This window comes from Hemitrygon akajei, chromosome 5 (genome assembly GCF_048418815.1).
Source record: "Hemitrygon akajei chromosome 5, sHemAka1.3, whole genome shotgun sequence".
Lineage (NCBI taxonomy): Eukaryota > Metazoa > Chordata > Chondrichthyes > Myliobatiformes > Dasyatidae > Hemitrygon > Hemitrygon akajei.
In genome coordinates this window covers 151,055,090-151,068,979 of record NC_133128.1, presented here as the reverse complement: position 1 = coordinate 151,068,979, position 13,890 = coordinate 151,055,090, and the positions used below count along the sequence as shown (strand labels likewise).

At 40.8% G+C, this 13,890-nt stretch overlaps 1 protein-coding gene across 1 annotated transcript in view; it reads right to left on the bottom strand.

Annotated features, from left to right (window-relative positions):
- Positions 1-11,445, bottom strand: part of vps16 (VPS16 core subunit of CORVET and HOPS complexes) — a 75,220-nt gene extending 63,775 nt beyond the window's left edge. Inside the window, exons 1-5 of the mRNA XM_073046875.1 lie at positions 11,330-11,445; positions 5,314-5,399; positions 5,114-5,208; positions 4,559-4,687; positions 3,134-3,278 (exon numbers count right to left, since the gene is read on the bottom strand). Of these exons, the coding sequence (XP_072902976.1) occupies positions 3,134-3,278; positions 4,559-4,687; positions 5,114-5,208; positions 5,314-5,399; positions 11,330-11,379 (505 nt within the window). The 5' untranslated portion in view covers positions 11,380-11,445. The remainder of the gene's footprint in view (positions 1-3,133; positions 3,279-4,558; positions 4,688-5,113; positions 5,209-5,313; positions 5,400-11,329) is intronic.
- Positions 11,446-13,890: the final 2,445 nt, after the last annotated feature.

Here is a 13,890-nt window from a genome sequence, read left to right as displayed (position 1 = left end):
TTGCCCCACTTTATGTACCTTCAGGCACAGGGTCAGGTTTTGCCTGAGCTAAGATGACATGATATCTTTCCCCTTTATTGATCGCAGCGCTTGAGGTTAGACTTAAACGATAACTTATTAATCCATAACAAAAATGGCAGAAGCAGACCAAATGAAAAAGAAGTGAAGACAGTATAGTGTGGAGTAGCTGAAATATAAATTTATATTAGCACCAAACAACCAACAATGTGTCTGTTGCATGAAAATGGTTTTTCAAATGAAGCAATGAAACTGTCCAGGCTTCTTGAACATTTGAAGAGAATACAGTCTGATAAAGCAAACAAGAACTTCTCTTATTTTCAGTCACTTCATGAAACCATTCAATAACAGAAAACACTTCAAAACATGTTTGCCAGCACTTCACAATAAAACAGTGATGGCTTGTGTGATTCTTGCAACATTTCATTGCTCATTGCCAAATCTGGAAGGCCCCAAACAATTGGAGAAGAACTGATTCTGCTATCAGAAAGGGAGGTTCTAAGAAAAATTCAAGTAAATTTTATTATCAAAGACAAAATACGTCACCATATAAAACCCTGAGATTCATTTTCTTGTGGGCATACTCAACAAATCTGTATAGTATCTAAAACAGAATCTATGAACGACCACCAGACTAAGGCTATCAACTACAGTGCATTAGACAACTGTGCAAATGCAAAAAGTAGAAACATTAATATAAATAAATAAGCAATAACTATTGAGAACATGAAATGAAAAGTCCTTGAAATTGAGTTCAATGGCTGTGGGAACATTTGGGATGGGGCAAGTGAAGTTATCCACTTTGTTCAAGAGCCTGACGGTTGAGGGGCAGAAACTATTCCTAAACCTGCTGGTGAGTCCGAAGGCTCTTGTACCTTCTTCCTGATGGCACCAGCAAGAAGAAAGCATGTACAGTTTTACATAAAAACACAAAATGCTGGCAGAACTCAGCAGACCAGACAGCATCTATGGGAGGAGGTAGTGACGACGTTTCGGGCCAAAACGTCGTCACTACCTCCTCCCATAGATACTGTCTGGTCTGCTGAGTTCTGCCAGCATTTTGTGTTTTTATTTATTTCCAGCATCTGCAGATTCACTCGTGTTACAGTTTTACATAAGTTACGAGTCCAATTACAACTACACTGTTTAAAGACAAATAGATGAAATGCCTGAAAATGTGCAACATCCTTAGGAGAACAGAATTTGCTCTGCAGTTGAACGAGTCACCTTTGCCAAGCAAAACATCGTTGCATCATGGTTTTGTTTGTTTCATAAAAGATGTAAGCATGGTTCAAGAGTTTGTTACTTCCAAGGGGACTAGAAACAGGTACAAAGGGGGAGTCAATATTTGAGTTGTTTGAGCAATTTTTCAGAGGGCATTCCGCTTACCAACATTCTTGCTTGTACAACAGATGGGGCACCATCAATGACAGGATGCCACCATAAAGTTACTACTTCTTTGAAAAAAGCTGCACATAACATATTTACCATTCACTGTGTAATTCACAGACAACATCTTGTCACAAAAAACCTAATTGATTGTTGCACATATCATTAAATACTGTTATCACAGCAGTAAATAAAATCGTCCCATGCTCTCAAGTCTCAACAATTTCGAGAGCTTTGTATTGAGAATGATGAACATTTCGAATGCTTGATGTTGCATACAGAACTCAAGATAGCTCTCAAAAGGAAACTGCCTGAGATGCTTCTAAAGTTCTTTTTGAAACAGTGATAAAATTCTTTGAAGACTCAAATGCTTCAGTCAGTAATCAATTCAAAAATTCTGACATTTTTTGTCAGAATTTTTCACAAAGTTTAATGAAATTAATTTTCAATTGCAAGGAAATAATGTGAATCTTATCAGTCAATTCAGTACCCTCCACATTTCTGTCCAAGTAAGCCCTACTTAAGTGCAACACTGGCCGTCACCACCTTTTCCAACTTCTGAACCTCTCTAGTTGGAAGAGAAAGAAAGGACACCAGATGATGATCAAGTATACTGTGCCCACCTGTGTGAGGTGCATAAGGACATGTCATAGAGATTTCAGGATCTTCTCTCAATCCAAATTCCATATTGCTAATAAATCCATTCCTGAGAACTTGTAATTTGGAATTAACAGGAAGGATGGAGAAAGAACTGATCTAGCTACGAAACAACTTACAGCTGAAGTGAAGGTCAAAAAATTGAAATTAAGACTTTTGGACGCAGAAAGAAATCTCTGAATGCATTCCTGCAGTGTGGAAAAGAGTGAAGATATTCTTTATTGCCTTTCAAACCTCATATTTAGTGGAGTGCATTTTCAGTGCAGTCACCCAACTTCTTTCAAAGCAAAAAAACAAGACTTCAAATTACTGAACTGAGTTATATTCAACATGATCAAAGCAGATATCACTGCGCCAAGCCCATCTATCTCACTGAAAGTTGAAAAAGCAATTTAGTGATGAAGGGTCAGGACCAGTCCTGACGAAGGGTCTCGGCCCGAAGCGTCGACAGCGTTTCTCCCTATAGATGCTGCCTGGCCTGCTGTGTTCTACCAGCATTTTGTGTGTGTTGTTGTTTGAATTTCCAGCATCTGCAGATTTCCTCGTGTTTGCTAAGTAGTGAACAGTTGGACTATTCATGTTCCCTCTAAAATTGATGAAGAAAATTGTTCTTACTGTAATTAAAGAATCATTTTATTTGTAGCTTCAAATAACTTTTTCAATTATTTGTCACTAGCTTTGCATTTGTTCCTATTTTCTTTCACTGCATTGTATATCAATGATTTTTTCAAGGATTTTATTTAATAGCTGGTGATATGGTCTGGGAGCCAAGGGGGCGGTAACCCAAAAAAGCTTGCATGGGATGTAACTTATATCACAGTTAATTAGTTTGAAGCCATTTCACTTCCTGATGAGTCAACTCAATAATGGATTTTTCTTTTGGCATTCAAACAGGAAGGATGACAACTACATTCATTGACAAAAAGGTAGTCAAATTGGCATGTAGCGGTTTAGAAGTAATCTACTAACATTTTTTATAAATGTTATTTTTACTAAATAGAATTAAATTTAGTAATAAATGTAAATTGAACATTGAAGCCTGATTCCACAGTTGAAGGTTGGCGCTTACCCGGAATTTCAGGAAGTCGTCGGAGTTTGAGGTCATTTATATTTGTGGCAAGTGTGAAACGAAAAGCCCCAGTCAGTATAGCGATTCCCGAACCATAAGCAGAATGGAAAACTTTGGCCTCCATAACTTGATTCTGTAACACCTCCTTCAAAAAAAAATCACGAAACTTCATTGTTTTGGACAGCAAATCAGTAACATTAATGCTGCATATTTAACATTTCAATAAAGCCTGCTTGAGATAGAGTTGTAACACATTAAATTGGTATCAGAAGATCTAAATGCATTATATTTTTTCATGACTCCATGCATCGTTTGTTATTACCTCATACCAGAGTAAGAACCTCTTTAAATCCAATAACAGAAAAGTAACTGTACCTATGGATGAAAATACTTTCTAAATTATCCCCATCCTACTTCAAAAACAGCAATTTCTAACTTGCCTATCTGGGTCAAATTTAAGTTGAACTTATTCAAATTTCCTTTGAATTAAAAACAATTCCTTGTGTTCAAATGCAAGCATTTCTGTGCTGAAAGGAGAGTTTCATAAAATTTCACCATTAAGCCTTCCAAATCAGAATGGCACAAGTTGTAGGCAAAGCAAAGCACTCTCTACTATTGAATGCATTCCTTAAGGACTGGAGTGGGATGGAACAATGGAATAACATTTCACCTCATTGTACAATTACACTCAATGACAACACTTCAACTTAAATCAGCATCCAGAATTCACAGGACAATCTAGAAAGCAATGAGGTGAATAAACAATCAACCTATTTATGGTAATGTTGGCCACAGTGTAAGTGCTTAGGAAAACATTGGCTTCTGGTCTGATCAATGAGCTAAAATACCAACTGTGACTTAAATAAAAATCCATCAGCCACCAGCCTGGCTCCTTGATAATTCCTCCACTCATTTTCCCTCAACCCCATTCCCTCATAATTTTCTTCCCAACTCTAATGATCAAGAAACTATATTTCTATATGATTTGAGCATCTTCAGTCCTATAGAACGATTGCTCTTTTCCACTTTGGAACATAATTTACATTACTGATCCTGTGCATTCTTCTCAGGAGCCACAGGAAAGCATGATTTTGCCTCCAGTCCATTACTGTCATCAAAGTGAATTTTAGCAGCTCTTCAGATCTTGCTAGAGCAGACCAGATAATGAAACTGAATGTGATCTCATGATCCAATCAGTCGATTTAGCTTACCAACTTTGAAATGCAACACCTAGTAATTAAGTTTGAAAGTAGGCGAGTCTTTACTGCAGATAAAATGCCAATCTGCTAAATACTGATTTAATCATGTAAAATGAAAAAGATGAAGATTCATGGGAGGGATAAATACTGTATATACACTAATCCTACATACAATCTCTTTATGGGGGTGATGGTTTTTATGTAGTAACGTTTGACAGCAACTTACATTACCCATGCTAAAGTGTCTCTTAAATGTGCCAAAAATGTTGTGGATTAGAACAGTCCCATCATCTTGTATACAGAGTAGGTCCTCATCTGTCGTCCACCCAATGTGAACCACTACACCACTCTTCCACTGCAGTGACAAAAGGAACAAAAGGGTTTAATGGTTCTCTGAATTACAGTTGAATACAAACATAAACAAAAAAGGATAAAAGACCTTCCAGGCAAAGAGTAAAATGTACCATACACAATATATATTCATTAGCTAATTTTTTTTTACTTGGCTTTTAATTTAGATATTAAAAGCCCCCTACAATGGAGAAGGCTCATAAATTGCTAAGAAGTCTCTTCCCCCTCTCTTTCGACAGGTTTGTTTTGGGACTGAACATACCACCAATTTCCTTAAGTACCTTAAGCAATAATTATTTAATTCACAAATTTTATTATATAGTAAAACATAAATGTTGATATTGGTATAGACTATTCTTGAGATCTGTTGTCATTTATTTGCCAAGCTTGATTTCAAACTGTTGTATAATAAAAAAAAGATAAAGCTCACTGGAAAGGAGACTATCCTATTTCCCGATGAGGAGTATATTTCCATAGCAGGACGGAAACTTGGAGACCTTTCCTTGCGGGATTCATTGATCAACGCTGCAAAAGATGTTAATGACATTATTAACAGTCGGGGAACAAAACATTGGTAAAAAGTGAGAAAGGATCAAAAAAGGTGCATTAATTAGTAAGAGAATATCTTACCAATCGGACCACCATATGGTGCAGCTGCAATTAAACAGTTATTTATATCGTCCTTAATCATCCATTCAGAATACAGGTCGAACTTCCTACACAGGGTGCAAAACACAGTTAACAAATCAATAAACCTTTTGAGCATCAAGCAAATAAGTGCCTTGATTTTGCATGGCATGTCTCTAAGTCATAAAAAGAATTAATATTTCCAGAAATATTCTGTAACTTTGGTGATTGCAGGTATGCCCGTTAACATCTAAGTTTTCCTTTTGTTTTATTTTTACATTTTTTTTGTTGTTCTTTATAGCTATAATTAATTCCTGCCTCATCAGGGATCTGGACCGCTGCAATTTGTCTACCGCCACAACAGGTCATAATCTCACTAGCTCTCAGCTGGGTTTTGAACCACCTGGACAACAGTAATATCAATGTCAGGATGCTGCTTATTGGTAACTATTTGACATTCGACACCATCATCCCCTTAGTACTAATCACCAAGCTTCAAAGCCTGGATACCTGACTTCCTCTTTGGGAGATGACAGTTACTATGGACCGGTAATAACATATCCTCCTCAGCGACAATCAACACAGGCGCACATCAAGGATCCGTGCTTTGCCCACTGCTCTGCTCTACCCTACACCCATAACTGTGTGACTAGACATAGCTCAAACACCATCTATAAACTTGTTGATGATATCACAGTTGTTGGCAGACACTTTGATGGTGATGAGGCAGTGTACAGGAAAGAAACAGATTGGATAATTGAGTGGTGTCGCAACAACCTTGCACTCAATGTCAGCAAGACCAAGGATTTCAGGAAGGGGAAGTCCCAAGAACACACACCAGTCCTAAGTGGTGGAAAGGGTTAGTAGCTTCAAGTTCCTGGCCATCATCGTCTCAGAGGATCTATCCTGGGCCCAACTCATTGATGTACAATCATGATACAAACAAAGCACATTAGCACCTGTACTTCATTAGGAGTTTGAGATCTGGTAGGTCAACAGACTCCAGCAAATGAGTACAGAAATACCATGGAGAGCATTCAGATTGATCATATCACTGTCTGATATGTACACATCAATGCACAGGAACACAAGAGGCTTCGACAATTGTAGACTCAGCTAGCTCCATAATAGGCACAAGCTGCTCCACCACTGAGGACATCTTCAAATGTCCATGTCTCAAGAAGGCAGCATCCATTATTAGGGACCCTACACTTCAATAGACAATAGACAGTAGGTGCAGGAGTAGGCCATTAGGCCCTTCTAGCCAGCACCGACATTCACTGTGATCATGGCTGATCATACACAATCAGTACCCCGTTCCTGCCCTCTCCCCATATCCCTTGACCCCGCTAACTATAAGAGCTCTATCTAACTCTCTCTTGAATGCATCCAGAGACTTGGCCTCCACTGCCTTCTGGGGCAGAGCATTCCACATATCCACCACTCTCTGGGTGAAAAAGTTTTTCCGCATCTCTGTTCTAAATGGCCTACCCCTTATTCTTAAACTGTGGCCTCTAGTTCTGGACTCACCCATCAGCGGGAACATGCTTCCTGCCTCCAGTGTGTCCAATCCCTTAATAATCTTACATGTTTCAATCAGATCCCCTCTCAACCTAAATTCCAGTGTATACAAGCCCAGTCGCTCCAATCTTTCAACATATGACAGTCCCGCCATTCCCGGAATTAACCTTATGAACCTACGCTGCACTCCCTTAATAGCAAGAATGTCCTTCCTCAAATTTGGAGACCAAAACTGCACACAATACTCCAGGTGGGGTCTCACCAGGGCCCTGTATAGCTGCAGAAGGACCTCTTTACTCCTATACTCAATTCCTCTTGTTATAAAGGCCAGCATGCCATTAGCTTTCTTCACTGCCTGCTGTACCTGCATGCTTGCTTTCATTGACTGATATACAAGAACACCTAGATCTGGTTGTACTTCCCCTTTTCCTAACTTGACTCCATTTAGATAGTAATCTGCCTTCCTGTTCTTGCCACCAAAGTGGATAACCTCACATTTATCCACATTAAACTGCATCTGCCATACATTTGCCCACTCACCCAACCTGTCCAAGTCACCCTGTATTCTCATAACATCCTCCTGACGTTTCACACTGCCACCCAGCTTTGTGTCATCGGCAAATTTGCTAATGTTACTTTTAATCCCTTCATCTAAATCATTAATGTATATTGTAAACAGCTGTGGTCCCAGCACCAAACCTTGCGGTACCCCACTGGTCACAGCCTGCCATTCCGAAAGGAACCTGTTAATCACTACTCTGTTTCCTGTCAGCCAGCCAATTTTCAATCCACGTCAGTACTCTGCCCCCAAAACCATGTGCCCTAATTTTGCCCACTAATCTCCTATGTGGGACTTTATCAAAAGCTTTCTGGAAGTCCAGGTACACTACATCCACTGGCTCTCCCTTGTCCATTTTCATAGTTACATCCTCAAAAAACTCCAGAAGATTAGTCAAGTATGATTTTCCCTTCATAAATCCATGCTGACTCTGACTGATCCTTCTACTGTTATCCAAATATGTTGTAATTTCCTCTTTTATAATTGACTCCAGCATCTTTCCCACCACTGACGTCAGACTAACCGGTCTATAATTTCCTGTTTTCTCTCTCCCTCCTTTCTTGAAAAGTGGGACAACATTAGCCACCCTCCAATCAGCAGGAACTGTTCCTGAATCTATAGAACATTGGAAAATGATTACCAATGCGTCCACGATTTCTAGAGCCACCTCTTTAAGTACCCTGGGATGCAAACCATCAGGTCCCGGGGACTTATTAGCCTTCAGACTCAACAGTCTATCCAACACCGTTTCTTGCCTAATATATAAATTTCCTTCAGTTCATCCTTTACCCTAGTTCCTTTGGCCACTATTACATCTGGGAGATTGTTTGTGTCTTCCCTAGTGAAGACAATCCAAAGTACCTGTTCAACTCATCTGCCATTTCCTTGTTCCCCATAATAAATTCACCCGTTTCTGTCTTCAATGGCCCAATTTTGGTCTTAACTATTTTTTTGCTATTCACATACCTAACAAAGCTTTTACTATCCTCCTTTATATTCTTGGCTAGTTTACCTTCGTACCTCATTTTTTCTTGGCATATTGCCTTTTTTGTTATCTTCTTTGCTCTTTAAAAGCTTCCCAGTCCTCCGGTTTCCCACTCATCTTTGCTATGTTATACATCTCTTTTATTTTTATACTACCCTCATCAGCCACGGCCACCCCTTACTCCCCTTAGGATCTTTCTTCCTCTTTGGAATGAACCGATCCTGCACCTTCTGCATTATTCCCAGAAATACCTGCCATTTTTGTTCCACTGTCTTCCCTGCTAGGGTATTGTTCCATTGAACTTTGGCCAGCTCCTCCCTCATAGCTCTATAGTTCCCTTTGTACAACTGTAATACTGACATCTGATTTTCCCTTCTCCTTCTCAAGTTGTAGGTTAAAACATATCATATTATGGTCACTACCTCCTAATGGTTCCTTTACCTCGAGGTCCCTGATCAAATCCGGTTCATTGCACAACACTAAATCTAGAATTGTCTTCTCCCTGGTAGGCTCCAGTACAAGCTGTTCTAAGAATCCATCTCGGAGGCACTCCACAAACTCCCTTTCTTGGAGTCCAGTACCATTCTGATTCTCCCAGTCTACCTGCATGTTGAAATCCCCCATGACAACTGTATCATTACCTTTGCGACATGCCAATTTTAACTCTTCATTCAACTTACACCCTACATCCAGACTGCTGTTAGGGGGCCTGTAGATAACTCCCATTAGGGTCTTTCTACACTTAGAATTTTTCAGTTCTATCCATACTGACTCTACATCCCCTGTTTCTATGTTCCCCCCCCTCGCAAGGGACTGAATATCATTCCTCACCAACAGAGCCACCCCACCCCCTCTGCCAGTCAGTCCGTCCTTTCGATAAGATGTATATCCTTGAATATTCATTTCCCAGGCCCTGTCCGCTTGAAGCCATGTCTCTGTTATTCCCACAACATTGTACTTGCCAATTTCCAACTGAGCCTCAAGTTCATCTACTTTATTCCTTATACTTCGTGCATTCATATATAATACTTTTAATTCAGTACTCCCCTCTCCTTTCATATCAATTCCTATTTCAGTTGGCCATACTGTATGATCTCTTCTTGAGCTTTCTACTCCATTGATTCTGTTGTCCTTTTTAACTTTTCTTATTTTCACTTTCCCTTTAATTCCATCCTTATATTCCCAGTTCATCCCCTCGCCCCCACTACTTAGTTTAAACACATCTGTGTTGCAATGGCAAACCTGTCTGCCAGAATGCTGGTCCCCCGCCTATTAAGGTGCAACCCGTCCCTTTTGTACAATTCATCCCTACCCCAAAACAGATCCCAGTGGTCCAAGAATGTAAATCCTTGCTTCCTGCACCAGTTCCTCAGCCACACATTCAGATCCATTATCTCCCTGTTCCTGCCCTCTCCAGCATGAGGAACTGGAAGCAAACCAGAGATAACCACCCTGGAAGTCCTGCTTTTCAGCCTTCTTCCGAGTTCTCTGAAGTCCCGCTGCAGAATGTCCTTCCTCTTCTTCCCGATGTCATTTGTGCCGACATGCACTACCGCTTCCGGCTGTTCACCTTCACCCTTGAGGATTCCCTGCAATCGGTCCGTGATGTCCTGGATCCTAGCACCAGGGAGGCAACACACCATCCTTAAATCTCGCCTGTTGCCGCAGAAACCCCTTTCCATACCTCTTACTATCGAGTCCCCTACTACCACGGCTCTTCCTGATGTCTGACTCCTTGGCTCTGATTCTGCACCAATTTTCGGCTCGCAGACCTGTCCGCCTCTCAGACTGGCAGTATCTTCTGTCCTGACAGCTTCCAAGAAGGTGAACCTGTTTACGAGAGGTACATCCCCTGGGGTCTCCTGTACTTCAAGCATCCTTTCCTTCCTCATCGTCACCCCCTTTCTCTCTTCCGGTATCGTCGGTGTAATGACCTCACTGTAGGTCCTGTCCAGAAAACCCTCGTTTTCGCGGATAAACCTGAGGTCATCCAGTTCTTTCTTCAGTGCTGCAACATGCTCCTTCAGAAGCTGAATCTAGACACACTTTCCACAGCTGTAGCAGCTGGGGGCACCATCAGTGTCCCTGACCACCCACATCATGCACGTAGCACACTGAATCAGCTTAGCGGTCATGTCTTCACCCTCTGCAATTGTGCCTGGCGTAGTCTCCTTGCCGAAGACTCTCGTGCCAAAGACTAGCACTTTTCACACCAGGCACTTCCCTCGACCAGGTCACTTCCCGACAGGCCCGAAACTTCTTTTCATTACTACCATCAATGATGAGGTACAGGGGTCTGAAAATCCGCACTCAATGTTTTAGGAACACCTCCACCTCTGCCATCACATTCTGAACGGTCCACGAATCCGTGAACAGTACCTTGCTCTTCCTCTTTGCACTTTTATACTGCAACTTACAGTAATTTGTTATGACTGCACTGTACTGTTGCCACAAAACAATTTTTATGACTGTCAGTGACAATAAACCCAATTCTAATTCTCCTTCTGTGTTATTTCTAATGAACAACCATTAATTTCCTTAAATTGTAATCACTGGAAATTCTTTGTGACAAACAAAGTCTGTGTCAGGCACCTACATCCACCTCAATCAAATCTCAGCTCTTCAGGAAGGAGTCATAACATGAAGTATTGCTTTTTTAAGCTGTTACACCATCACAACAAACTGTTTGCAGCAGCCATTAAACAGTGTTTGAAAGCCGGAACCCTGAAGGAAGCAGGAGGATGAAGGGTTAGGCCACAGGGAGGGTGGCGAAGAGGGAGGTAGGTGGGAGACGGCGGAGGGAAAAGCTCCCTGCTCAAGATAGGGCCGAGGACGAAAGAGCCAGGGGATTTAAGGAAGTAAGGGGTCGGCAGGGGACAAAGATGAGAACTGGCCAGGCCAGGAGTCAGATGCCGTCAGGACCGGGAGTTTCAGCCGCAGACGTCGACACCGACCTGTAAAACACGTCGCCGAGAGGGTTCCAGTTCGCTGTCACGAAAGCCATGATGGTTCCAGGCGAACAGCTACTGCCCACAAGCCAGCCGGCGATCACAGCCGCAGCTCGACTGTGCAGGACTCACCCTCCTGCGACAGCGCCACCCTGTCCCTCGGCTCTGCAGTCCAGCCCCTGTATCACGTCGCTCTCCATCCAGCAGGTGTCCTGTTCTCCTTCCAGTAACAGATGCGCCCATTACACTGCCACTCCAACGGCATCTCCGCTCCATCTCTCAACAATGTGGACAAAATTCTACAGCACAAATCAGGGCTTCCTCAGCAATACCCATAATTTCCGTCCGTCCTCTTCTGCTCCCAGTAACCTTCCATCCATACTGTCATCTTTGACCCTGTGCCCACCACCTATCTTTCCAGTAATAAATTTCAAAGTAAAATTTATTATCAGAGTACATACATGTCACCACATACAACCATGAGATTCTTTTTCTGCAGGCACACTTAGCAAATCTATAGAACTGTAAACAGGCTCTGTAAACTGTAAACATCAGGAACTGAAAACTGTAAACAAACTACAAATGCAGATTATAAATAAATAACAAGCATGAAATAACAAGAGAGTCCTTAATTGAGTGTAGTTTTCCCCTTTTGTCCAAGAGCATGGTGGTTGAAGGATAGTAAACTGTTTCTGAACCTGGTGGTGCTAGTCTTCAGGCGCCTGTACCTTCTACCCAATGGCAGCATTGAGAAAAGATCATGGCTTGGGAGGTGAGGATCTTTGATGACGGCAACATTTCATGTAGATATGCTCAATGGTTGGGATCTAAAAGCAGTATAGATCAACAGAGCATGCACCAGTTAATAATTGTCCTGTCAAAGTTTTTGATAAAGATGGCATCAAAATATTCCTGACTACATCTGAGTTTATCACATAGTGGAACTCCTATAAACAAGAGTTGGTGTCATTTACTTAAAAGAATGAAAAGTTTCAACATGATAGATATGTTTGTTAAAAATAAAAGCATATCTGTCATAGAGAAATATTTAAACCAGTATAATTAAGTGCTTGCTCTGACCTATACATATATATTTAAATAAGGCATTAAAAGACAGAAAAGGCAGAAAAATAGTATAGTTAGTTAAATGTCATCACCAAACAATATTGCAGGACAGGTCATGGTTACAAATAAGTAGTGAGGTTGGATAGTTGTTGGAATTGGAGTTGTTGAAGAACAGATAAAAGTGAGGGAGGCTGGAGCTTGTGGCCTCCTAGATGGACCTTAGCCAAAATTGGGAGGGGTGGATGGATGTTAGCTCACAGCTGATTAACAAGTCAGAAGGAAGATCAGAAATAGGAATATTTACGTTAAGAACTTGAAGGATTTGTTAAGTAGGTATTAAATAAATAGTTTACAAATACCAACAATGTAGGCTAAAGAATATAAAAACAAGGTATTCAAAACTATTGTAAACACCTGTGAATAATTGAAGACTGGAAACATAATTGATTTAATCTGTAAAAATAATAAAACGTGAAACAAAACTCTTCAAAACCTGTGTCTGCATGAGTCCATGCTGTACCGCTAGCCTTTTAGATAAATGATCTGCAAGTAGATATACCGGTATATAGGAAATAATTTCAACATTTGTGCATAACTTGAAACATTAAAGGATATTAAATAGTGACAATACTGTCTTTAAAGTAATATAAGATGAAAGCAGCAAGCACATGAAAGATGAATTTTACTGTAAAACATTCCAAAGTAATGTAATTCAATAAATCACACATGAATAAACATACATTAAGTAGTTTTAAATGGCAGGACAGTCAAGGACTAGCAATCACAGGCGAAAAGGTTAGGAGAATTAAGAGTAACCTAAGGGTAAATATTTTAAAGCAACATATCACTGGAATCTGGAATGTGCTGCCCACAGCTGTGGTGGACACAGTGAGGCCTTCGAGGGGAATTGGATAAATATACAGCATGGTGGAAAAAATTCCAGGTTCATGTACAATAAAAAGGATTGGTGAATGGAACTTGAGTTGCTTTGGTAGAGGATTGGTTTAGCATTGATGGGCTGAATAGCTTCTTCCTGTGCTGCTGCAACTACTGATGATTTTATTAACAGACAGACTTGGAGCTAATGACCACTGACTTTGAATAACGGAGGTATTTTTTTTTTACAGGTTGTTAAAACAAGATCTTATCACTGAAGACAATGTTCATTCATTATATCTCATGTCATATGACGTGGGTGATTGTGGTCTTTCCATGACCATCACTGTTCTTGGCAAATGCTTCTACAGAAGTGGTTTGCCATTGCCTTCTTCTGGCAGGTGTATTTACAAGATGGGTGACCCTAGCCATTATCAATATGTCTTCAGAGATTGTCTGCTTGATGTCAGCGGTTACATAATCAAGACTTGTGATATACACTAGCTGCTCATACGACTATCCACCACCTGCTCCCATGACTTGATATAGCCCTCATCAGGGTACTAAGCAGGTGCTACACCTTGCCCAAGGAAGACCTGAAGGCTGGTGAAGGGAAGGAGTGCCTT